The 28000-nt window shown below is 41.2% G+C and overlaps 1 protein-coding gene across 1 annotated transcript; it reads right to left on the bottom strand.

Annotated features, from left to right (window-relative positions):
- Positions 1-11139: 11139 nt before the first annotated feature.
- On the bottom strand, positions 11140-20850 carry LOC139733700 (ATP synthase mitochondrial F1 complex assembly factor 1-like). Its single transcript, XM_071644513.1, has 10 exons — positions 20664-20850; positions 18692-18785; positions 17917-17973; positions 17273-17335; positions 16503-16553; positions 15968-16015; positions 14780-14875; positions 13890-13956; positions 13148-13188; positions 11140-12599 (listed from the first exon to the last, which is right to left on the bottom strand). The coding sequence occupies exons 1-10, from the start codon at positions 20750-20752 to the stop codon at positions 12435-12437; spliced, it is 771 nt and encodes a 256-aa protein (XP_071500614.1). The 5' UTR covers positions 20753-20850; the 3' UTR covers positions 11140-12434.
- Between the last annotated feature and the right edge of the window lie 7150 nt (positions 20851-28000).

The following is a 28000-nucleotide window of genomic DNA, read 5'->3' as shown; positions in this document are numbered from 1 at the left end:
AAACTGCCAAATTCTCAAGCTGCAATGATCCAATGGAGGATGCTCACGATTCAGGCCACTGGGGTAACTCCGCTCAAGCAGAGGGAGTTTGGTAGGTGAGAGCAGAGACAGAGAGAACCTTGTGGCCCTGTGACTCTCACCTCAGCAGGGGATCAGTCGGTCCAGCTGCATGCTGAGGCCGTGCCTCAGGAGAAAACCACTGTGGATGGCCCAGTGGAGGGATTTAAAGGATGAGATCCCCCATGGGTTGCCTCAGAGCCGGAAGAGGTTCCTCGTACAGAGTCCTCCTTGGAGGATACTTCTACTGAGGTGATACCTCCTTCAAGGGGGGGGGGGGGGGTTCGCAAATGGAAAAGGGATCGTACCTCCTTCTAAAGCCCCTCAAAGTCATGGAGAAGGTCCTCATTAATTGTGGGAGAAATGGGAGCCAAAGGAACATGCCTAAAGTTGCGGTAGGAGGGTCCGAGAGGGCTGTAGAGTCAATGCCTGCAGTTTGCAAGCATGTCAAAAATTTGAAGAATTCAGATCTCAAGCTGCAGTCACTAGCCTGTACAAGAACCTCACACCAAATGGCAGAAAGGTTGCACATGCCTTAAATTTTACATGCATCCACTCAAACCTTCAACCACACCATAAGTCAGTACCCTGAAGATCATTGCAATCATTTGACGAGGAACTTCTCATGAAGCTCCTTTGTTATGCCACAGGAAGTGATTTCCTTATTGTACCCCATATTACAGTGCAATTCAATCGCATGAGTGGGCTGGAGCGGAGGATAATGGCACATACTTGCAGTGCCACCGTTGATGTTCTACTCACACTACCTACAATGAGTTCAGAAGAGAGAAGGGACTATATTTGAAATAGAATTTGTCGGAATGGGAGCTCTGAATCCCTGAAATCCTGGCAGCATTTTGGCAGGAAGTCTTTAACAGGTATGGAGAGGGGAAGATATCACATATCATTCCAGGAGCCACATATCAATGGGTAAAATCATATGTACAGAAAACAAACTTCTATGATAAGCATACAACAGTTATAACCTACGTCAGAACAAACAACTTGCACCAAAGTGTTTGGGAGAAAGATGAACCACACTTTCTGCTCTTCATAGGTACTGTACATTCCCCTGCATATTGGCTTGATGTATCGTCAGAAGGGGTGGTCTCACTACCCTGCTGGAGATGGCAGTTCATCAATGGACAGGGTCCATGGATGCGGTCCCCTGTGGGATGGCAGCTGAGTTGAAGGAGATGGCATTCATTACAGGTGGGAGGTTCTGGATAATGTCATGGTGAGACTGCCAAATTCTCAAGCTGCAATGATCCAATGGAGACAGCTCATGTTCCTGGCCACTGAGGTAAATCCCCTCAAGCAGAGGGAGTTCGGTAGGTTAGGGCAGAGACAGAGAGAACCTTGTGGCCCTGTGACTCTCACCTCAGCAGGGGATCAGTTGGTCCAGCCGCATGCTGAGGCCGTGCCTCAGGAGCAAACCACTGTGGATGGCCCAGTGGAGGGGTAAAGGATGAGATCCCCCATAGGTTGCCTCAGAGCTGGGAGAGGCTCCTCGTACAGAGTCCTCCTTGGAGGATACTCCTACTGAGGCGATACCTCCTCCAAGGGGGTTTGCAAATGGAGAAGGGATCATACCCCCTCCTGAAGACCTTCAAGGTCATGGAGAAGGTCCTCATTAATTGTGGAAGAAATAGGAGCCAGGGGAACATGCCTAAAGTTGCTGTAGGAAGGTCCGAGAGGGCTGTAGAGTCAATGCCTGCAGTTTGCAAGCATGTCAAAAATTTGAAGAATTCAGATCTCAAGCTGCAGTCACTAGCCTGTACAAGAACCTCACACCAAAGGGCAGAAAAGTTGCAAATGCACTGAATTTTACATGCATCCACTCTAACCTTCACCACACCATAAGTCAGTACCCTGAAGATCATTGCAATTGTTTGACGAGGAACTTCTAATGAAGCTCCTTTGTTATGCCACAGGAAGTGATTTCCTTATTGTACCCCATACAGTGCAATTCAATCGCATGAGTGGGATGGGGTGGAGGATAATGGCACATACTTGCAGTGCCACTGTTGATGTTCTACTCACACTACCTACATTGAGTTCAGAAGAGAGAAGGGATCACATTTCAAATCGAATTCATTGGGAAGGGAGCTCTGAATCCCTGAAGCCTAGACAGCATTATGGCAGGAAATCTTGAACAGGTAAATAGAGAGGGGAAGATATCACATATCACTCTACCACATCCCCAACTTTGCACAGTGAAGAATCAAACCATGGGCTAAATCTGCTAAATCTACTAAGTAGGATTTCAACGGCAGAAGTACTTTCCCCTTTTATGCTGCTGATCATCTCTTATTGCGAGTACATTGGGGGAAGAGACACTTGTCAACGACATCCTCCTCAAGGATTTGTCTGCTCTAGGCAAGATGGAAAGAAAGTCGAAAGTCTGTAAATGATGCTGTCCTTTCACTCACTCATTTGATTGCCCAGCATGTTGATAAACTCGGATGTTCTGTGCGTCCCACGTTCGTCGACTTTTCATTGGCATTTAACACAATTTAGCCTCATATACTGATGAATAAGTTTGTGGCTCTTAATGTTAAGCCCTCTTTAATTCTCTGGCTTAATGATTTCCTCACCTGTAGAATCCAAAGAGTAAAAGTACAGAATGTGTTCTCTGATTAAGTAACTACCCACACAGGGTCACCCCAGGGCAGTGTGTTGTCAGCTCCGTTGTTCATTATCTACACAAATGACTATACTTCATCACATGACAACGTTACTATCGTTAAATATGCTGACGATACTGCTATAATCGGTATGATTCGAGTTAACGATGAACGTGAATATTGTAACAAAATTGGCCTTTGACCTTAGAGGGCAGCATATAGTTAGAAACTCCCTGTACTGTGTTAAACCAATGAATGATATACACACACATGTGTAAATAAATGCTAGTGTGTCCAGTGTGGCAGTGCCCTTTGCCACTTGGCCTGGGGTATAAAAGGCCACGTGTGAGCTGTGAAAGTTGAGTTGAGACAGTTTTCCCCAGCCAGCTAGCTAGCCAGCAGTAGTGCAGTGGAAGGTGGGGGCTCCGCTGTGCATGTGGTGCGGCTAGCAGCTGAGCTGCTGCGCCTGCTAGGAATGGGGCACACGGTCCACTGGTAGAGAGGCTGACCTCCAGTCTTTCAGCAGTCTTTCAGGAGTCTTGCAGTAGTCTTGTAGTCTTGCAGTCTTTCAGCATTCTCACAGCTTGTTCAGTTTAATACTCCAGCAACTCAGAAGTGAGTGCAGGGAAGCAGATCCAGTTCATATTACTTAACGAAGGCATTTAATTTAGATCAGCGTTCTCCAGATAGCAGTTCATGAGTTTGTTTCCAGTACCACACCTGTGCCGTTCATGTATAATTTACCGCTTGGCCTGGTTGCTATATACCCCTTTTACCAGCGAATAAAGACCATTGAGACGGTATGTATTAGTTGCTTCTGGTGCAAATTATTATCGTGTAAAGCCTTCTCATCTGATCATGTTGATGACAATGATTGCATGACGTGTGCGATGCCAGATTGCATAGTTTTCTGCATGTGAATCATTTGTGAATGAAGAGTGTATTTGCCAGCAGCGATGAACTGCCTAATGAGGTGAAGTGCGTGTGTGCAAGGGATTGTGAGTGCTGAGTTGGAGCCTCATAATTACTCCAGCGACAATAGCACAGCATAACCATCACAAACATCAAAGACCCAAAATCGCTACAATATCTTTGTACCAGCCATAGATAAAGAAACATTAAACAAAGCAGTCCTCTTGGCAGTGGATGTGAAGAGAGCCCTTAGGCATGACAGGGTTTTAAGAGATAGGTCTGACCCTCCAGACATACATGTATACAACGACACTGAGGTGCTCAAGAGATATCGCTCTGCCAGACAAAGAGTCACTGGAGTTTTGTAATAAGATTGCCTGATGAAGCAGAGGACGAACTCTATGTATGCTAAGTCCCTCGCAGTATAGAGGATGGGGGAAGGAAAGGAAAGTGAGAACATTCTGTATCATACGTGACAAACATTTTTGTCACAATTTCAAGCGGGACTGTATTACCATTGCACATGAAAAGAAAAATTTTCCAATTCTGCAGGTTATTCTGTCAAAGAGGAAAGATAAATGATTTCCTTGATTTTTGCTGGGTAGGAGGAGGGAGGGGGACAGGGGAACACACGGATCCACCTGCATTTTTGCAACGGTTCTACCGCTCAGGTTCGACAGTGGATGGAGGCATTCCCAGAGTGCTATATCGGCTATACCATGGCCATTACCCGGATGGGATTCCCGGCCCAGCAAGCACTGCGGACTCTTCCCCTCCAGCGGTTGTTTCTGGAGACAGATGACCCCTTCTGAGACCACCCTCTGCAACTCGCTGCCATGCGCTTTCCTATACCAGAGTGGTACAGGAAGCGGTTGCCATGATAGGAGGGATTCAATGACGAGGACCCAGCCATCAGACGCATGAAAGAGGAAGAATAAGTGGCTCCAACAAGCAGAGACAAGTCAATGCAAGAGGGGGAGCCCTTTACTAAAACTAAAAACTGAAGATCCCTCTAGCTCTGGTCCAAGGCCCGAACCCAGACAAAGCCCAAGTCGCAGACAACTATAAAGGGGGCCCTCAAATTATCCCTTTTCTCAGGGGAGGCCAAGCCCAAAGGAGGAGAAGCCCCCTTTGAAGTTTGGGAGCAGGAAGTCTATTGTCTTAAGCTAGATGATTCGTGTAGTCCCAGCTCACTGTCTAGACTCATTGTTCACTGCGGGGAGAGGTGGGACATTTAGTCCTAAATACGGGGGTTGATGTGAGGGTAGATGAAATCATCAAAAAACTGGAGGGATTTTATGGGACAGTAGAGTCCGTAGTGGTACTGGTCCAACAACTCTATTCAATGAAACAGAATGTAGGAGAGTCGATAGCGGCCTACAGTGCACGACTGCAGCTTGCAGTTGACAAAGCTGAGCAGAAGGGCAGTCTCTCCCCCTCTGCTAAAGATGAAACTTTGTGCCGTCAGAAAGAGTTCGTAAGAACGCTTGTATTATTTTAGTATTAATCAACCAAACGGCTGGCAGCAAGGCTAATTTTGTTTACCTTGACAGCCAATCACATTTTGCCATTTCGCCCATATGGTTTCCTTCGCTTCCATTATATTGTTTTGTTTCTGGCTTTCTGTTCATTCATGTGATTTGTGAATACCAGGTATTTTGATCACAACACAGTGTAGACTCTAGACCAATCAAATGAATCAATTAGTACAGCATTGCTCAGTGGCCTCTAATCTTGTCAGTGCTTTTTGATAATGGAAAATAGGATAGGATAAGTACTCCTCTAGACTCGGCCAATTGCCCACTTTTCAAATTACGTACATTTCTAGTTGGAAGAAAGTCACACATGGAAAATTCGAAGCATTCACCAGTTGTATATTTCTGATGTCTTTGTTTCGTTTAACCTATCTTGTATGAAGGCTTGCTACAACTAGAAATGTAAAACATTAATTTGAAATCTGTGGAAATAAAAGTGTAAATAACAATCTGAGTGACGAACTTAATCTGACAAATAGAGAGGGATTTTGTGTTTCGAGCACATCTATACAATTTGTTTTGAATGCAGTACAGGTAAGTCTTGTCATAACAGCATATGTGGCAGAAAATGTTCTTCGATATTAATAGGGTTAATCTGTATGATTGAAATCATTTTCATTGTTTCATTCAATTCTTATTTTGGTTTCAGGAAATTTCTATAAAGATGTGGTCCTGCTTGACCACAATACAGATGTCGCACCCTCCAAGCATGTTGCACACCAGGAGGGAATGGTTGTGTCTGCAGTTTGCCTGAATACGCAAATGAGTGAAGAAGAGCTGGAGGAGGCAATAGAAGAGGCTTTTGCCTCTAAACTCTCCGTAATTCCCAGGCCCACGTGAACTTATAGGCCAGAATTTGTAAAGATGGTTTAATTCAGACAATGGGTTAGACACATTTTGTGGGATAAGTACGGTAAGCTTGATTTAGAACATACACTTTAGAAGTTCCAATGCTCCTGAATGAAAAAGCACTAAATTCACGCTTAATCTTGCCATGTAGACCACAGATTATGTAACCATGGTCTAAAATTTATTTAATCCAGGGATCATTGAAACTTTCTAAGTGTATGTGCTAACTCCAGCACACAATTTGCCTGAAGGTAGTAGCCCACATTTGCACTACATTGTTTTAGAATTTGAAGAGAAGGTAATTTCAATTTTGAATGACAGGTAATTGAGTAAAACTATCTTGTTATCAAATTTGATAATACCCGACGCACGACGCACGACGCACGCCGCACGCCGGACGAAGATCGATCGCAATAGCTCACTTGAGCCTTCGGCTTAGGTGAGCTCGCAAAGCCCCAGTCTCAATTATTCAGGGGGTCCTCAAGATCCACATCAAATCGACATCGATTAATATAAATAAATGTCGGAGCTGCTGCTCAACCTCCCGATCCTACTCCTGTTCCTGATAGGAGGGGGAAACATTAGGTGGTGCCTCTGCCGCAGCAACTGCCCGGTGATGAAGACCGCTGTGGAATGTTTGTGCTGCCGCAAAATTCCGAAGTGTAGAGACTTGTATCCCGATGGATGTATAATCGACTCAGATGAGTTTAGGCAAGTCTACATAACGAGAGCAGTCCTCCGAGTTTTTCACATTGCGAGGCGAGATATTAGAGGACATCGTCTGGAAGTACCAGTAGTTCTAGAGAACAAGCAGGTTTGCTAAAAAAAGCAATTAACCATATAATTGCAATACTGACAGCATTCGATGGAATCATGTAATCTACATCTGTACATTGTATGGCTACAAGGAGACTTTAATCATCCAGATAGTTGTAAGATTAGGACAGATTCATGTACCCCTTGGATATTTCATCTTGTACAATGTATAATTACATTAACGAACCCTGTTATTTTGATTTTCACTGTTTGTTTGGGGGGGGGGGGTTGTATTCAAGTGGGCCTATGCATTTATTTTTCTTTCTTTTTTTTATTCATTGCCTTAATTGAAATATTTGTTTTTATTCGTTTTTATTGTGACAATGTAATTTGCACAAAGAGAGAAAATTACAATGTACTTAAAAACTTGATATGAGGGTATATGAAATTGACGAAAAACTGGAGGGATTTTATTGGACGGTAGAGTCTGGAGCGGAGTCTGGAGCGGTACTGGTCCAGCAACTCTATTCAATGGAACAGAATGTAGGAGAGTCGATAGCGGCCTACAGTGCAAGACTGCAGCTTGCAGTTGATAAAGCTGAGCAAAGGGGCAGGCTCTCTCCCACTGCTAAAGATGAAACTTTGCGCGTCATGTTCTGAAAGGGGCTAACTGATGAGATCACAAAACAGGCCATCCACCACAAATATGTTGTAGTGCAATCCTTTGTGAACTAGTTCGGGCATCTAGGCTAGTCGAACAAGAGACACAAGACTTCCACAAGTTTCACACTACCCCCCCAACACCCACGACCTAGAGTAGGTGCCCATGCCACTCAAGTTGATGAGCCAAAAGAAAATCATCTTGAATTCGAAAAAGAAGTCAGGGAACTCTGGGAAAAACTTAAACAAATGGAATTAGCCAGTCAGGGATCCCAATCAATGCGCCCCGCGCCCCAAATGGGCCCTGCTATAATTGTGGGCATCATGGCCACTATGCCCGAGAGTGGGAGAACGGGATCATCTCATTGAAAATGCATGTCTTTACCAATTCAATACATTTAAAGAAAAAGAGCCCATGAATGCCCTTGTGTACAGCGTTCAGAGGAAATCCAGCCCAGCAGACGCCTTGTTCCTGAGGTGCCCCACCCCCAGAGCCGCCACATCCCTGGAGACGCCCAATCCCTGCAGTAGTCGTAGCTGCAAATAAAGGAAACCTGCCTTTTTTCAGCCAACCAAAAAATGTCGCGCCCCCCATGTTTAGGTTCAGATTTCCACACATTTGTTAAAACAGTCTGTTTATTGAGAGGATGATAGTCATATATTATTCATTATTTTGACATATTGTATATCACTATCCTTTTATTCCTTTGTCTTGTTCATTATTTTCAGCCTTGGTGAATCCTGCTCTCATGTTGCTGCCTTGCTCTTCAAGCTGGAGGCAGCCGTTCGCCTTGGAGTAACAACAGTTGCATGCACCAGCAAGCCATGTGAATGGAACAACTTTCATAATGAAAAAGTCCAACCAGCCCCCATCCACTCAATCAGCTTCTATAGCAAGGAAGCGATCAACAAAGTCGAACTCACGCAAAGCAAGAGACGGCCAACATCCGAGATGCTTCTTCCGTCTGATGCAGAACAGCAAAGTTTTTTACAGATTCTTAGCAATAATGAGCAACCTCCTGTTGCACTTTCATTGTTTTCCTCATCATCCATCCCCTTCCATTCTACAAGAACTCTGCCACCGACACCACATTTGCCAACAGCCTTACGATCACATTACAAGGAAACTCACACCCAACTCCATCCATCTGAACTCAAATGTGAATGCGAAGACCTGGCATCATCCTTACACATCACCCCACGTGAAGCAGAATACCTGGAAGAAAAAAACCCGAGAGCAAGCAAATTCAACTATCTGGCATGAGCACCGTGCAGGGCGCATTACTGCTTCATCTGCTCATTCTGTCCTACACACCAATCATGACAATCCAGCACCATCTGTTCTTCTGAAAGTCACAAAACCTGCTCCTGCACAGATCAATGCAGCACCTCTCATCTATGGAAGGGAAAAGGAGTCATAGGTATTCAACCGAGCAAATGAATACTTCAACCAAATTCACCAGAACTGTCATCTTTCACACAGCGGCATGTTAGTTTTCACACACAAGCCATGGCTCTCGGCATCCGCAAATGGGATTTTCAAAGTGTTTTAAAAAGACGGGATGTCACGTGGAGGAACTATAAAGAGAGAGCTCCCAAAGCTGAACAAGTTTGTTTCAAAAATCCCCGACCAATGATGTAAAGAAGCTGACATGTGAGGAGTTGGAGGAAATAATGCTAAGGCAGATTGACAGGTCCCCTGGACTGGTATTCGACATTTTGTACACATGTACGCAAGAACAGCAGCCACCGCCTCCACCACGAGAAGATATACCATGGTGCACGTGTGGAAAATGAGAGGATATGCCCACTGATATTGAGAAGAAAGTATGCTGTGGTCAATAGCCTCAAGGTCGTCTCAGAACAGAAGCCATGATATATGCTATCAGACAAAGAAATTGTCTGCTGTGGACACTGGACACCCGACTAATGAACGCAATGTTCCTCAATGCCAAGCAGAAAGTCTTCATTCCAGTGGACGTTTGTATGGAGAAAACTACCCTATGGGATCATCTAGTTGGGGAATATTGCAATCATAACACATCCTACTGTTACAAGGCATACACATGCACAAGCATAAGTATACTTCAGACGTGTTGCATTTTTCTGCAATAAAGGTGTTAAGTTCAATTTAGGCCAAATCATACAGATTAACGTCTGCTGGACAAGACTGGCAAAAAGCGATAAGTATGCTGCCTACCACATGCTCACGTAGTGGGTGCACTCCTCCCTTGGGAAAGGCGTAAGGAAAGTGATACCGGCATGTGCCGTCAAGAAGATCAGAGAAACCTTACCAGCCCCAGAGCCCTCCACCTCCACCCGTCTCTACCTTCCCAAGGGGAGCCAGGAGGCGGACATTGATAAGAAGAGCTGGGCAAGAAGCCGCAAACCTCAGAGCAAGGTCCAGTGGGCCCCAAAAATGCCCCAGCACCCCAGCCCTCCTGAGCCATGGCTGGGGCATGGGTGGGGATGGTGCAGAATAGGGGCTGCAATACATGCTGGGTGTCTGCAGTAGCTGAAAAACTGCAATATAGTTATACAGTTAGCAGACTGACCATATGTAGACAAGGTCCCATGATGTCACAAATCAGTAAAGTAGACATTCAAAGAGAGCATTAAATTTGGCAATTTTAGGTAGAAAATTGTTTGTGGGCTACATTTCGCTGAGTCACAGTACGACTCAACCTGGGTCCGCATGCACCATATGGAATTGGGAAAATTGCCCATAAATTGCGCCATAAAAACTTAATATTGGGCCATAAAGTTCATTGACCCCTGCCTGTGAGCTTTGACCTTGAGGTGACCTTTATAAATGGTAAAATGTGAAACTTTGTATGACCCCTATTCCCTCGAAGTTTGATTGCAATTGAAGCTCAGAGTAAAGAGTTATTGAAGTTTTAGTAGCGTAACGGACAGACAACGGATGGACAAAGGAAGGACAGACACCGCAGGCGATCCCTTAGTCTCCCCTCACCTCCGGTGGGCTCGACAAAAATTGGTGTGACAACGATGATGAAAAGATCATTTAGCACTGCTGGGTTTTGTAGATTAATACAACTTGATTTGTCAATGAAGAGACTGGCATACTTGTGAAATAGGCCCCATCACTGTGTGTTCGTACTAATACTACGGCGGCTAGACAGAAAAATCTGTCCGTCCGGAGAATTTTGTTTGTGTGTGTTATACTTTTTTACAATATCCATAGTTAATACTTGTGAATGTGGCCCCACCAAATTTTCACATCATAGCATCTTTAGTCCTTTCTCCCGTATTTTCTTTTGTTCTTTCATATCTTTCTGTGTTTTACTCTCGGAAGACTTGCTCAATGTCCCTCGACTAATATAACCATAAATACAACCTTAACCTTACCATAAACCTAAACCTAACATTGCTAATGCATGCGCACTGTGATGGGGCCGATTTCATGATTTTGCCAAGATTTTTGCCAAAAGTTAGGGTTCTAGTATACTGCGCTCTTCAATAGACTACACTACTATGCTAAGTTGCCCATTCAGACTAAAATACAATTTACGATCATACTCTTCCATATGTTTGAAACCTTGCGGTATTGATAATTATCCATAATCTATTCCTTTTTTGTTTTCGGGTTGATGGGGGAGGATAATCATACATGTAGTGTAGACATGGGTGTACGTGTGTGTTGGGGGGGGGGGGACCAGAAATGACACTGCTACAAAGTTTCTGAATCGCTCTTTTTTATTTCATTACTTGTTTCTGTGTGTGTGAGTATAATTGATGGGTTCAAAACTGAATGTGCTATAAAGACATTAATGCCCGAGGGGCAAACCAAAATCACCACTTGACATTGTAGACAACACGTGTGCACTGTAACATGTAAAAATTACTGGTAAGCTGCAGTCCCACTAGTGTAGATCCATCTGCTGCCATCTGCATTATATTCTCAACATATTGGTCTACTAAATAGTCCTATCTCTCAATATAGAGAGATGATCTAGAGAGTTTTTAAGGCAGTGTTAGTTGGCACCAGTCTGAGCTGAGGAAGAGCTCCATGACTGTGTTTGTGCTTCCTTTTTATGTGGATATCTAGGCAGGTTTAGATTCCCAGCTAACAAACTTCCAAAATGGAAAAGATAGTTACATTTGCGATGTGTATAGCACTGTTATAACTGCATGCTACTTTCATTCTAAACATTTTGCTCTTCTTAATCTCGATAAAGAGAATTTATAGTGGAGAGAATTTCTAGTCGGGGGCCATTGTATCACCACTTTCTCCTTGAAGCGTGAGGGTTTCCATGATATGGTGACACATGTGGGACTGGCAAGCCAGCAAAACTTGACGCCATCAAGACAGAAGGTAGACACATACAGTACATGTATATTACATTTACACAATAAAGCTCATTAAGAAAAAAAAAATAGTTATGTGCTTTATCATTGCATTATACCTCATGTTGTTTTATCATGTAGCAGTTAAATGAGAAAAACATAGCCAGGAAGAAATATGGCAATGACTGTTTGCATAGTTGTAAGACAAAATATGTTAAATAGGTTAATTTAGTTCCATTTCAATATGTCTGCCCCTGAAATAGAAATATGAATTTGCCCGAAATAAAAAGAAAATAACAATCCATTTTGAACCTCAATTTGCCCAGTCGGGTCACCAAAAGATAAACTTGTCTGAAATTTTGGTGGCCAGACATCTTTTTGTTGGTGTTTTTTAGTGGTCCCGGGCCACTGGGCCACCGGGGGCCAGTGTAAATGTCAAGCCCTGTGATGTCTATGATTTTCAATGATTCAAATGAATACCTCGTAAAGACATAGACTGTAAAGAACGTTTTGTTCATCATCATCCTCCTCCTGAGAAGCAGGAGTACTGACTTGGTACCACAGCACACACTCTTGACACGATTCTTATCGAATACATTCAGCACCAATGTGAAAGACATCCACAGCTTTATGTCATACCTATAATACTGATCTACCATTCGGTGCCCTTGAACATTCCAATCCCCTTTGTAATTATCGACAGATGATTACTTTTGTATTGAGTACCAGCTCAGCCAAGGCCGACGGCCGTGTTTGAGAGCTGGGCTATAAGGTCCATGTGCTTGAAATCTGCTGGGCGTCGGTTGAAGTCGCTTAGCAACTGTTGGCGGGCGGCGTCCTCGGTGGCGTAGTACAGCTGAAGTTGGTTGGCAAAGAACTGAGCATCTTGGACAGACTGGGAAATGAAAGGAGAATGGATTGCACGTACATGCAATATTTTGACTACTGTTGAATGATCCCATGTTATACCATCCAACCCCAAATAGATACTGTAAGTTTATGTGTGTGTTGGTATGTGTCTTTGTCTGTATAATGTGCATATAATTTAGCGCCAGGCAAACTGACATCCTACATCATTTGCATAATTAATGTGTCTTACTATATTTGTATACCAGTAAGTACAAGTACATAGTAAATTTCAGATATTGCACACAAAATTAACCCATTTAGGACGGTTTGATTTTGCTACAACACACATTTCCCATAGACACCAGCCCGAGTATACTCGGGATTCGTCCTCAACGCGTTAAATATTGCAGGCAATATAAAAACAATTTTCCAATGGCACAGTAAATTCACAGTTAAAACTGTTGATGTAAATCTTGCTTTATTGCATTATAGTTTTCCTGATTCATAGAGCAATTAGTATACTGGAGTACTATATTTCTTTCGCTAAATAGCATTACTGCTAAGACAGAATGAGTTGGTTGAAGACCGACTTACCACTAACTTTGTGTCCATCTCCCCTCGCATCAGCACAATTCCTAAAAGGTTCATATCGAAAGGTTTGAAAATAGAGATTCAATTTTAAAAAAGAAAAGAAAATAAAGGATTCCATCAGAATATACTACAAGTATGTATGTATGTAAGTCATAGCACTAACCCTTGAATCCTCCCCCAAATCCTTGCAATGTCAACTTTTAATCAATGAAGGGAATCTGCAACTAAATGTTGAACTGGCCATGTGCTTTGCCACTATGACAGTTTACATATTGGGCCTTGTAAGACAGGTTTACAGGTGATTGAATTTGTGATGAAAACCCCCAGTCGAGGAATGATAAATCAGGAAAAAATTTTCATGAAAATTAAAATAGTTATCTCCAAACTTATATCAAGATATGCATTGTATTTTCGTTACAGAAGGCAATATTCTCATGAATAATTGATTCTGTGGATATCACTCGACTCAAAAAATCTGTGAAAATAAAAGCACAGACAAGAATGTAACTGCATGCAGTGTCTACGCTCTGTACACTTGAAAATACTACAGCAAGAGGGCCTTGAACAAAGGCTAAATGTATAACAAACAGGTTCTGTTTATACGTAATACTCAGTCTTGAGTGATACACGCCATTAAAACCAACACAACAACAACAACAAGGTTCATATTAGAGTATTACGAAAATAGCTTTACCAGTAGCACTATGCTTTATTGCTCTGGTATGAATGAAACAAGGATTTGTACCTTTTTCTTCTTGCAGTTCTGGATAATGAGTAATTGTGAGTAGGGCAGGTGTGTTTTCTTGGTAGGCCTGTGTCAGGAATGAACAAAAACATTTATATTCTGTGAGAAAGCAAAGCATCTATTAAATGTGAGTCTACTTTCAGCCATTACCTTTAAGTGAGTTCACACACTACTGACAAATATCCTTTCCAACTATCGTATCCCCACCCATATACCCCTACGGTATAAATTCCCTTCGATGATCTATGATTACTAAACCAAACTCAACAACACCCGTTGAAGACGGTTTGATTTTGCTACAACACACATTTCCCAAAGACGCTTGCCAGAATATACTCACGACTTGTCCTCAACAGGTTAAGTAAGAGAATCTTAGGAAGTCACGGGCAAAGAGAAATCAATCTTAAACTGGAAACCCTCTGTTGGAGGATGGCTAGTAACTGATCAGTGGGAATCAGTGGGAATGCTGGAGGATGATTGTTCTAATCCTTGTGGGATTCATTTAAGAGTACATTATATATCTATTGTTGTGTGAAAATCATTTGCTTCAGAATGGTCTCATATTCAAGTAATGTGCAGTTTAATATTTCCAGGGTAGCATGCCTGTACAGTGACAGGGCCTTAAATTGCATATATACTTGAATATGAGACCATTCTGAAGCAAATAATTTTCACACAACAGTAGATATGTAATGTACTGTTAAATGAATCCCACAAGGATTGGAACAATCATCCCCCAGCATTCCCATTGATTCCCACTGATCAGTTACTAGTTATCCCCTTTAAGGTAGGAAGACAATGGTGAATGGATCTTATACAATAAAGTGGCTGTAACAAAATACCTAAAATGCCTCTGCAGAGGACAATACTAAAGGAGAGATGAAACTCACCTGATAGTTGATGACAGAGGTGAAGTAGCAGCAGTGGTTGTCAAACTGGGCAAAGAAGAACTCGTACCCCTCAGCCCTGGGCAGAGGGTACAGGAACTGGGTGCGTCGGGATACAGGGGAGGGAAAATATCAATCAATCAAGTACTGGAGAAGTTATGCTGCGGTAATTATCATCTTGTCATCACCAAATTGGCAACACTGAACTTCACTGCATTATATCTGTACTGGAGAATGATTACATGGAACTAGCTAAAATGAATCAAATCTGCTCAAAATCAGAGAGAAATCAACAACTTGGCAACTCTGAATTTCACTGCATATACTTCCGAGAGATATATGCTGACTTCGTCAACAATGAATGACAAACTTATGTCAAGAAAGAAACAACCAACAATACAGTACAGAAACATGCTTCCTTGATGGGTTAATTTGAACCATCGAAGTTCTTCTTTCATCCATTGAATGTGCTCATAGCAATTCACTCACTGTTCACAAATATGTATCATGCAACTACTATGTCCATAATAAGAATTCAAATTGCCAGCATATCTAAAGACCAAATCAGGGCCCTATTTCATAAAAGATGTTGATATCAACTCTTGCTGGAATGGCAACTTCCAATAGCAACAGCCAATCAGTAAGCAGTATTCTAGTCATTACCATGACAATTGTCATCCCAGCAAGAGTTGCTATCATATCAACTCTTTATGAAATGGGGCCCTGGAGGAAAGACCTAGATTTGATTAATATATCTAAAGACCAAATCTAGAGGAGAGATCTAGATATGATTGATATATCTAAAGACCAAATCTAGAGGAGAGATCTAGATATGATTAATATATCTTAAGACCAAATCTAGAGGAAAGACCTAGATTTGATTAAAATAACTTTATATTCTGTTTTTTTTTTCCTTGAACATACACTGCCCATTGTATAATTACGTGTAAAATAACATCTTTTCATATGCAAAATATACACTGGCGTTGGGATGCTTATAAACAGGTTGCCTAAAGTGTTAAGAATACATAATCTGTCAACTGTTTTTATATTTTAATTTCCTTCCTATGATACCATCCATGCTATCAAAATAATGGGTGTGGCTATACAAAAATTGTATCATATATTTATCAATCAGTATCGCACATGAACTCACAGACTGAGAAACAGACAGACTACTATACAACTCACCATAGGAAACTCTCTGGCTTTTTCTTGCATTCGGGAATAAGTATCACTCTGAAATTTGAAAAAAAAAAGTAACAATAATATAGTAATATAGTAATGATGACAAAACTACAGTCCAACAGGTCCTCATGATAAACTTATTGTAGTATCTAGAGTCAAGCAGACAAAGAAAATGGAGAAAATTGGAATCACAATCATGAAAATGAGACAGTCAGATAATTTCAAAGCTCTGTTTGTCAATGTCATGCATGCAAATTGAATCTTAACAGAATCCTCACTAAACATCATCTTTCAAAATGAATTTGATGAAAAATTGTATCCTTCACATCATATAAATCTGAGTTGAAATGCTGTACATACGATGAGTTTGAAAGTTGCGTGCAGAATGATTGACCCAACAAATAAAATCTTTCCTTATTTTTTTATTTTATGCACAAACCAAGGAAATAAATGATACAACTGAATAGAATCTTGCAGGGAAATACAATTATCGCAAAGGAGGCACCCACAACTGAGCACGGTCATATCACAAACTTACAGGTATAACAGCACAGATGTAGTCCTTGTCCTTGTGGAAGTCTTTCCATATCTGTACAAAAAAGAAGGAAAGGGACAATTAATAATACATACAATTTCTATAGCGCCATTTTCCATTCTGATTGAATGCTCAAGGCGCTTTACACCAAAGCAAAAACAAACAAAGTACTAAGGAGGCTTTTCTCCCACAGCCTTCACATCAAAACAATGCAAAGTATGTTGAACACAAGTCTAGAATATCTGGGAGATAAAACGTGCGTGGGATACACAGGTGGTATTAAAAACGACATTAAAAAATGTAGCCTCTCTGAAAAACCAATCACGCAAGAAACAATTCCTGCCTACTACTGAAATGATTATCATTATCTGTACAATATTTCCATTGTTCAAAGTGATTCTCAAAGGAAGTGACCATCATCTTAGGCCACTTGTACACAGTAGTTATGAGTTCCATCACATTTTTTTTTTCATTACAATCTCTTTGAATTATTGGCACCGAGTCTATTCAATAACATTTGACTGTTGTGAATGCATCATCACTGGATTCTCTCAAAGCATCTGTACTTGAAAAACATCAACAACAAACACTAGGATGCATCTGCTTTGGCTTTATTAATGACACTGGTCCATACGTTCCTCAACTTTGTGTTTCAATAATGCTGCTTACTTCTGTCCCTACAATGTTTTCTGTTCTATGAACAATCATGTGCAGTTTATTTGTCAGAATTTGCTGCACACAGATGCCTTACGTAACAGCAAGCAGACACTCACCTGTGTGATCTCCTCCACTGAATGCTGTCTCAGTAGGTCTGTCTTGACAATGGCATCCAAGCTCTGGTGACGGGGGATGAGACAAATTAGGTTTAAACAGAAGATAATTCATGTACTTCAGTAGCTACATTTAAAAAATATCTGGCCTTTAGCATCTACGATATCCTTGAGGTCATTTGTATTGACCCTGTGTCTAGAAACGAGTGTGTCTTGCAGGCTTATTTCATCTGCCCACACACCTGCAACTATTGTGCATCACACAATGTGCAAAAAATGTTCTTCTTTGTATGAACATGAAATTTAATTCAGAACAGAAGATACATGAAAGATTGACACCTGTTTGGTATCTCTAATAGAAAATCTAAATGTGACTTTACTCACACATAGACAGCCAAACAAAGAAGCTTCTACCATTAAACCAGAGGGATGGGAGTAATAATCATGGCAATGCTGTATGTGCAAGTGTGTGAGCATGGTTACACATTTATCTTCACTCTTGGTTCTCTACAAAAGTATTGTCTTGAAGGACAAAACTGCAAATTTATCTGTAAACTCCCAAATCCTGTATCTCTTAATGCCTCTTAAAAACAAAAAGCCCTTTCATACAACTATGACATTATTCAATAGTTGTGGTGTATACTTACTTTCTGCCCTTGTGACTCTCCTGGCTTCATTTGAGGGGGGCTTGGAGTATCTGACAGCTGAACAAATATGAAAAAAAAAACATTTTGGCAATGTGTCTAAGGATTACAGAAAAAAATAATCTGCTTGGGTGTACAATACTATTTTGATGCACTCACTACTAACCAGAAATTTTTTGAGAGGTGAGCAAGATTGAACTACTTGGTATTAGAAATGCATTCACAAGTTTCCTCAACTGGCAACTGAGGTGACAAATGCATTGTGCTGCTAACCATGCACAAAAACAAACTTATACTGAAGTGGAACTCTGTCTGACTGCCAGGTCGTTATCATGTTAGAACAAAACAAGTCACTGATGTCTAAAGAAAGGAGCATATCTTGTTATGGCTTTGGCATAGAGAGAACAATAGGACCTGGCATCTACAACATTTGAATGCAGCTCAAAATGGCTGGGATACAACATTTTGTTACCTGATGTAGAGTGTATTGGTAAAATAAATGCATGCACAAGAGTACAGTGCACTAAAGTGAAACACACCAGAATAAAATCCAAATATCAACATTTTAAATTTAAAAAAAAAAGTTTCACTCTCAAGGATTGCTTTGTGCATAGATTTATATAAAACCATCACATTATTCCCCTCTCATGACATGTACTATATGTACATTTATGTCTAAGACATGACAATAATTTTGTTGCAATTACCTCATCAAGAAATTATGCATGAGTAAAAAAATAAAAAGATGACACTAAAATAAAAACAATCCTGCGCTGACCGATTGCTTGGCACTTTGTGCGGAACTTGCAGCCTTCTTCTTCTTTGCTTCCTTTGCCATGTCTAGCCTGGACTGGAAAACTTCAGGTTCTGAGCTGGTGGTAAATTTGAGAAGAGTAAAGTAACATAATTCCACATCAAGGACATACTGAGTGAGGCCTGTAATGGGGATACCCTAGCTCGATGGCTTGTAAGTTGCAGCAAAATTTATTTTCCATCTTCTAGCTCACAGGTATGCCTCCAACAATTGTCACCTTCCTTTTTTTGTCACATGGCACACGAAATGAATTTCTGTATTTTGTTTCTGTATACCTGGTACAGTAAATTTGTTCCTGTTTTCTTTGCTTTGGGAGAGATTACAAAACCCACACAAGGTTTGACCTCTGACAAAATTTGACCACATGCAGAAGCATAGGGACCTACAAATTAATGTAAGAGTACAAAAAATGTAAGACAGAAAAATCTGTCTGTCCAGTGCAGAGGAGTCTTTCAATTCTATCATTTTTTTTTACTTTATCAGCTCTCTTCTCCTCCATAGACATATAGGAGGGGCTTCCATGAAGCCAGATGCAGTCCCCGCGGAACATATAGGGGGTCTACCCGATGACCATATACAGACCGATCTTTCGGTCAAGGACCTAGGTGTCCACATCCCATAGGTTTTTTAAACAGTACAAGTAGCTGGCAGTCAAATTACATGTGTATGGGCAGCTTGCTTTACAGCTCTCTACATTTTGTATTCACATTGTACATGTAGAGTCTACTTGTGCCTTCTCAAAACTAACATTACAAGTTAGAGGTAGGAGATTAACACAATTCCTGAATATTGAACAAAAACTTGACACCCTACTAGTCTTGGATGGGCAAAAAAACAAACAAACAAACAAAAAACGGGGGCAGGGGGTAATCATTGACGTGGATACCGATATAAAAAACTAAAGCATGCATTTTAATTGGATAATTCGCTGAATTTGACAAAGGTTTTACTTCTGAGAATAATCACTAGAGCCGAGGAAAGCATCAACCCCCTCAATTTTGGAGGACAGAAATAGCAAGGCCCGACCCATCATCGCCCAGCGAAGTACAAGTATGAGCAACAGCGCTCTAATACATTTAAAGGGCCCCTGAAATCCAAATGCATTGTTGATTTGTGTTGATTTATGATACCCTCGCTCAACATCACTTTTGCAGTGAAACAAATATCAAGAAACATTCCACATAATATTTTTAATGATTTTTTCTTCTATTTTTCAATTCAGATTACTCAGGAATGCCTCCAAAAAATCCTTCCAAACCGATATTCCTCAGATGACCTCATCTGTCATTCCGTGTCAATCAACATGCAAATTGCCAAGTACTGAAATGTTTAACAAACAATTAAAAGACATTGGAATGCACCTTCCCCTCGACTCAGCAGAATTTGCATGTTTCTGTGATATTGTTATTGTGACTAACAAAAGACATGGCGAGGGAACATGCAAGTTATGCTGAGTCGAGGGGAAGGTGCATTCCAACGTCTTTTGTTAAACATTTCAGTACTTTAGTTTAGCAATGATTGACAGACGAGGTCATCTGATTCTGAGGAATATTTGGTTTGGAAGGCCTTTTTTTGTGGGCGTTCCCAAGTAATCTGAAGAAAAAGAAAAGAAAAAATCATCGAAAATATATGGAATGTTTCTACTAGATATTCGTTTCACCGCAAAACTGATGTTGAGAGTATCATAAATCAACACAAATCAACATGCATTTGGATTTCAGGGGCCCTCACTGGCCTCAGCAGCACCTTCTTGCTGACACAGCAGCACAGTCAGCTGGCCGGCCGGCCAGTCAGCTGTCCGCTGTCCGCTGGGCATACTGCTTTGGCCATACCATGGGGCGCACGTGCGTGCTTCAATGGCAATGCATGCGCGGCCAGTATAACTGGCTAGAGCTGATGCCAGAGCTGGGAATACCTCGCGGTTTTTATGGCTCACCTCTGAAGCTTCTTTATCTTGTCTGCATACTTAGCGTAAAAAGCGTTCTTCTCTATGGAAGATTCGTCATCCTGTGCCCCAGATACCATGGAAGACAATGTCAGAGTCCGCCATAATTCGGAAAACCCCTGATGCCGAAATCGTGAACATAATTGTCTGCAGCCGACGTTAGCACGGGCAAAAGCCATTTTCGTTTTCGAGGTCATTGACGAAAAGAGATCGTAGATGGCGCGCTTACTATAAACAAAGCAGTGCCGTATATTAAGAGAGTCTGGCCAACTCGGTTTTCGGCTTATGTGTTTTGAAGCCTGTGATTGGTCAAAAGCTGGTCCCGTGATCTACAGGCGCCATGTCGTTACCAAAGTCAATCACGCGGGCGTGAGGAGAGTTCATACGCAGTGCCCATTGTTGAACATGCGCAGCTACGCGTTAATATTGCTTGCCTTTGGGAAATCCCCAATATCAGTCGCGGTGCAGTGTCCTTGCCGTTGTCTATGTCATTGAAGTATGCGAAAGATATTTTGATATCTTACTGCGATAAACTGAAAATTCGTCATGCCTTTCCTGCGCAGCATGGCGTTACGCTAACCGACCTGGCTCAAGTGTAATGATGCACCGCTTTCCGACAGATCCACAACGAATGAAAGAAGTGGGAAATTAGAGTGATGTGACGGGAAACTATATGATTTTTTTTTCTTTGGATTCCTCGCGGTGTCTTTCAGACTATCCAAGTTTTGATTCACATTAAGATTGTTTGTCACCGCTATAACGTACGAAGTGTCGCCTGAGGCATTTGTCTGTCCTTCATTCGTGATCAATTTTGTTGAAACCGTTGGCCATGAAACTTTACATGATTGTGTGCATGTGGGAGTGGACGAAGTTTTTTTTTAGCATAGTGTGTAAACATGCTCAAAGTGAACGGTCAAAATCATACTGGTTAAAATCTTAAAATACAGCCATTTCCCCCATATCTGTATACAATTTCTGAAGGTGAGTACATGTATTTCCAGACGAAACTTATTGCCCGACCGTGATTCTCTTGTGATTTTTTTTTTTTTTTTTTGGGGGGGGGGGGTTGGGGTTGGGGGTTATGATGGGAGGTGGCAAAGGTCAAGGATCGATGTCAGGTAAAATGTTAAAATGTTAAAATTCTACTATCTATTGTTGAAATATTATTACCCAGTTCATCCATACCTTGGAGATTATACCCAATGCACAAACTTAAAACCAAACGCGGTATTTGCATGCCACCATTATACTATACAATGATGCATGACATAGGGAAAGATTTTGGCCAAGATGGTCAAAGGTCAAGTAAAAATACTAAAATGACAGTAATTTCCGCAGATTTGTAAAATAACCGCTTAAAGTATTGCCATGAAAATAGATTGGTCAACTTACGAGTAAAAAATGTTCAAATTCCTTAATACTTCTCTTTTAAATAAAACTCATCAATTTACACCTAGTTCAAGGAAAGTAAACACTCGACGCATTAAATTTTGTGACAAATTTTTCTGCCGATAATATGTGAAACTGTCGTGTAACATTGTCAAGGCGTACTCTACATCTGCTAAGAACAATGTAATATGGCGGAGGTATACAGGTCGCCATTTGGACATTTTTATTTTTTTAAACTCATTTCATATCCATTCAATGGTCCTGATCATAGTTTATATTTGGTACGGATGTCACCGAGGATATTATATCCCTCATGATTATTGTATTATCCAGGTACTTGTGTTTGTTCAATTGTTCAATTAAAGGTCTTTTTTTGAAATTATTTTTAAACAATTTGTGATCATTTCACATACCATTTATTATGCACTTGCCGATGACGTTTCACACATTGTACATAGGTGTATTCCTCTTGAATTAGGGCCTACTTATACTAGTAGGCCTTCATGTCAGTTTATGGTACTAAATAGGATGGTAATTGATGGTTATTTATGTGCGAAACAGTAAAACTGTGAAATTCGTCTATCGTCTGCGCACCGCTAGAATTGTAAATATATATATTGCATCATTTTGTTATACAATATTCTTGTTCCCTGGACAACTTTCTAAATATGCAATATAGCATAGGGGCCTACAGTCTAGTGAAAGTTTACGACACGACATACTGTGAATTCTTCTTTTATTTATACAGCAATAATTTATCATATTTGTCTATATTCAGGAATTATGTCCTTTAAACAGCTTCCCTATTGTTTATACACCTGTGTGCTTGTGTCTATTTGAATGTGTAAAAATGATTGATTGTTGGCTTTGTTCAACATGGATGGAATGAATGAATGTCCCTCCCCCAGCCTACACCCTTTCTCTCTCTCTCTCTCTATAAAAAAAAAGTCAAGCAACACAGTGCCTTGCGCCTTTGGGACGCCTGCGCTAACCCCAAAGCGCACACGCTAAAACCATAAGCGCACTGTACGCTGGGTAACGACATGGCGTTCAATTTATGAGTTGGCCAGACTCTCTTAATATACGGCACTGAAACAAAGCAGTGCCGTATATTAAATACGGCACTGAAACAAAGCTAAACAAGGCCACGTAACTGTACTAGTAACTACAATCCACGTACCCACATACGGGAATTCCTGTATGTATAATTCCTGTATATTTGTATGTATACCGCGAGCTGTAATAACACAAACCAGGCAGGTCGTCTTGTGTTGCTGTGCGCTATGTAGCTGAGGCTGAGCTTGATTTCTGAGTACGCATGTAATTCAAATCACCAACAAAAGTAAGTTAGTATGACATTTGTTACCATAACTTGTCGTGTCTTGTGGTCGTAGATTAATAATAGACTCGTGCTAGTCCTCTCCAGATCCAGTGACGGCAGTGCAGTGTTAGCGCCCGCCCGGCCCTGGCCCTCCTGCTCTGCCGCTGCTAACCGCAGCAGCGACCCCATACGGACAAATACGTACCGTACTGTTACTGTGTTACAGCGCCCCGCGACGGGGTTATGCCGCTGCCTGTGCTGTGTCATGTCGCTGTATTGTACAGAATTCAGAAGTCGCATCTAGCATCTTCAGCGTCTTTATGACTGGAGCTCTGCCTCTGGTGCCTGTGGTGGTCGGGCTATCCGGCTCGTCCAACTCCAGTCCAAGTAGAGTGTAGTGTTACTGTTAGTGTTAATAGTCTGGTGGTTTTTACTCACACTGTACACAGTAGATCTATATAAATTTAGTTAGAACGTCAATTCACATGTACAATTTTATTTACTTCTCTCCTCTTTGGTGAAGATGTCATTATCTCATTAGAACTCTTATACAGTTTGTTTGAATTGAGTAGTGACTAGTGTGTATGTGTGTATGTGTGTGTGTTGACCGAAAGATCGGTCTTGGTCTGTACATGTATCTAGTCGTCGGGGATATGTTCTGCGAAGACTGTGTCTGACTTTACAGATCCCCGAGAGAGCGTTAATGTCAAAAAAATAAAAGTCTCCTCCGGACAGACGGATCTTTCTGTCTAACGTTAGTGTATTATGTATGTGTATTGTGTTTTCTAGAGTATTTTCTACTCGCTATAATACTATAAATTGCAATTGGTAATTACTTGGCATTAGTGAAATTACTATTATTCAATACATGCCTGTACCACACAAAATTACAAAAAAAAAAATTGCATTTCACTCAGAAATCCAAAATGACAATGCTTGTTATTTAGTCACTGCCTAGTGCCAGCTGCATACGATCAAACTGGCACTGTGACATTTGATGCCTTATCCATCATCTCATCATTTAGATGGGTTTATGCATTTGAACAATATACAAACTTAGCATGCCCTGACATGAGTCGAACGTGCAGCATAATAACTCAGGACTTCAAAATTTACCTGTTGCCGAGATATGTAATGTAGTCTTGAACTAGATTTGCCTGAACCCGACATGTTACTTTATGGGCACCCAGGGCAAAACCCAAATATTTCTGACATAAGATAAGTGACTTCCACTTATAATACCTAACTTTGACAAAATTCAAAATTCAACATGAATAATAAAGGCTAACGTTCTCCATATATCCATATATGCCCTTAGTCATTGGGGGAGGGGGGAGCTCTAGGGCATCCGTAGGGCTGACTGTGAAGTGGCCTTCCACTTGGGTATTATCTTTACAGTCCGGCTCAGTTCGTCAAGCAGACTTCTCGGTCTAGAATAGACCTAGTCCTCTGAAATACGTGAAGGGGTTTTCAGCTGAGCCCAAAGAAGCCCTCAACCCAGAGACCCTTGGGAGATTTCAGAATATATAGAAATGTCAGCCTTAGCCTCCAACAGACTATTGCAAGTAACCGCAGAAATATCCACCTTACAGAAAAGTATTAACAAAAACATAACCCTTCAATACCTTAAAATACAAAAAGAAAAACTCTCATAATCATTTTCTTAGGTTGACTTTCCCATTCATTAAACATACATATATCCGTCTGTACAGTATGCCTACTATACACAAAGGTGGTTTTCCCTATATGAATTATGGAATGCAGGGGTTATTAGTACCTGTATAGCCTTGGGTATTGGCAGTCGTAACTGCCATCAGTCGGGCCAGAAGGAGACCCCGGATGTTGGCCACCAACCTGCCAACATCACCCAGGAAGCATGGCATGTTATAATGCATGCCTTGGGTGAGGGGCGAGGTGGGCTGCTTCCGTCTCCGAGATCAGGCGATCTAGGGGGATCTCCCTCACTGCTGGTCTCTGGGATCTGGCAGGGATTGGACTAGCACCGACACCCCAAAACAGCAATAGGGGAATAGGGCTGTCCAGGCTCTAACCTGGAGACCATCTCCACTGAAGGAGTGGTAGACTAGCTGGTCTCCAGGGCAGTGCCACTTGAGAAGGGGGTGGCTGATGGCATGGACCCCAGTCTGATCTCCAACACATCTGAGATGAAGGATTGAAATCCTTCCCCTGGTGCCCAGTTCCAGGAGAGCCCTGAATAGGTTCTCTTGGTCTGGCCACTGCTGGGAGGCACAGTGAAGTTGAGACTGACCTCACTGAGCCCCATCATCTGGGGGTGGTTGAGGTGGTAGAGCAGAGCCTGCCAATGCCCATCTATATAACTGGAGGCTTATTTTGGGTGAATACCCAGGGCAAGCTTCCAGACATTGCCCACGTCCTGAGTCGCGACTACTCAGTACACAAAGTTCGGGTCCAGACATGTCTCTGGGTCGCAATTATTGAGGACTCCCCTCAGGGCTGCCAACTCTCACGCATTTTGGTCCTTTCTCACTCTAAAACTCTAGAAATGCATTTCATTTGCATGCATTTCTATTGATCTCACACATTTTGACTCCTAAATTATAGCATTGGCCTATGGGAGTCTCACTCTCAACTAGTTTCCAGTGTTGGCAGCCCTGTCAACTAAGGGGACCATCTGGTCCGGGCCCCTGCCAGGGTTTGGTTGGCTCCACATCTTGTTTGAAATATCTGGGTGGAAAATGTGAGTCATATCTAGGCAGAGGCTAAGGTGCAGGGACATTGCCTTAGTAGGCCCCTGCCCCAACCTAAGGCTGGAGCCGTAGTCATTTCAAGGAGGGCCCTATCCGGGTCCATCCTCACCCATGCCTGAGCCACAGCTTGGGATGGCTGGGGCCAGGGCTTGGGGCCTCTGGACATATGAAACGAAAGTAGACAAACGCCCTATGGCTATATTTTCTATAAATATGGGATCATGGGGCAGAAATCAAGAGTCAGGTGAAATGTTAGAGTTTCATTTTTTTTTTTTTTTTTTTTTTACAGAGCACTGTAATGCAATGTATTTCAATGACCAAGTGGCTCAGTATTCTTAGAAAATTTGTTAAATGTATCTTACTGTGCGACAACATGTGTGTTTGTTTAAGTGTGTTTTTGAAAGCGTGGGTTATAGAGCTGAAGGTTGGGTTGTATGTTTGTTTGGTGTTGACGTTGTAATTTTTTTAAACATATTTTTGTATGTTTTGGAAGGGATTTGATATATTTATTTAGTGAAATAAAATATTGTATAAATTTATGATTGTGTAATGTGTAAGGAAAGATACTTGTAGTCTACAGAGAAAGTTTTGGGCAACAGGGTTAAAGGTCTGGTTAAAATGGTGATGATTTTCCATTTTGTTTTTGTTTTTGTTTTTGTTTTTGTTTTTGTTTTTGTTTTTGTTTTTGTTTTGTTTTTTGAGCATTGAACATTCTGAACGTTAGTTAATGATATGTATACAGGTTTTTGATTTCTGATACAAAACACTGAAACTTTAAACTATACCATGAACAAGCTCTGGTAAGAAGAGATTCAAAGTTTGTATCATGTGTTTGTATAAAATGTCAAAGGAAGCAAACTTTATACAGTCTTAAAGACATAATTCAACATTTGCAGATGAAACAAAAACCCAGCATTAGTGCTTTGAAATAGTTCTAAAATGTGAGTTACGAATAGAAACAACCACTGTAAAAATTTGAATCCGTATAATCGATGTTAAGTGTTGTTAAATACACAAAATGTGAACAATAGTTATAATAAAAATGTTTCCAGACTAAACCGTCTACAGTTACGGTTTTGAGAAAAACCCTGATATCTCCTTACATTTTAGGTTTTATTGCAAAAATTTTATATGGTAGGATGTTTCGTGATACAACAGACCTACACATATGCATCAAATGTGATATCTTGAACATTTTTGAAATCACTGCTCCCAAAGGTAAACTGGACCTTTAACATCTAGATCAATGAAGATCAAAACAAAAACAATCTTATGGCCTGTAGTTTTTTGCATGCTGCTTCACAGATAAAGTGTTAATTTCTTCCGCTCAAGATGCATAGGATTGGATTCTCTGGTCCTATCCAATGGCCTGAGACTGCTCAGGCCGCAAAAATATTTTACTTTTGGCAAATACTAGAAAAAGAATCATAAATTGCTTGCCAAAGTATGCAAACTAATGGTTTTGAAGGTCACCCATTCTGGAAATAAGCTGAAAACCCCAATAAAGCTGACTGGCAGGCCATGTGATCATGTTGGTTTCCAAGATGTGTTTTTTACATTGTGTACAAGTGTATTATCAATCATCCACTCAGCATAGCACTTGAGTGCATGTCTCATGCATTGTTTGACATGCAAACCATCTTTTTGCCACATTTCTAAAGTGCAAATAAAAAAAGAACAATATCGGTTTTTGTTTCCATTATTTATTTTTAACATTATATACATAATTTCTGGCCTTGAAAAAGACTGGGCAGTGAAAGTCAGCTATGCAGGCTGAAAGAACACTAACTCACCTTACTGGCAAATAAGACTCTTCCAAGAATTCGTGGTCACTCTGTGCATTGATATACTGACCAAAGAAGCCAAAGTCTGGTTGTCAGCCACATTTA

The sequence above is a fragment of the Diadema antillarum genome, unplaced genomic scaffold, assembly GCF_040938485.1.
Source record: "Diadema antillarum isolate AM-2024a unplaced genomic scaffold, OU_Dant_1.0 seq00000486_RagTag, whole genome shotgun sequence".
NCBI lineage: Eukaryota > Metazoa > Echinodermata > Echinoidea > Diadematoida > Diadematidae > Diadema > Diadema antillarum.
Note: the sequence above shows the minus strand (reverse complement) of the source record. Positions and strands in the feature narration are given on the sequence as shown.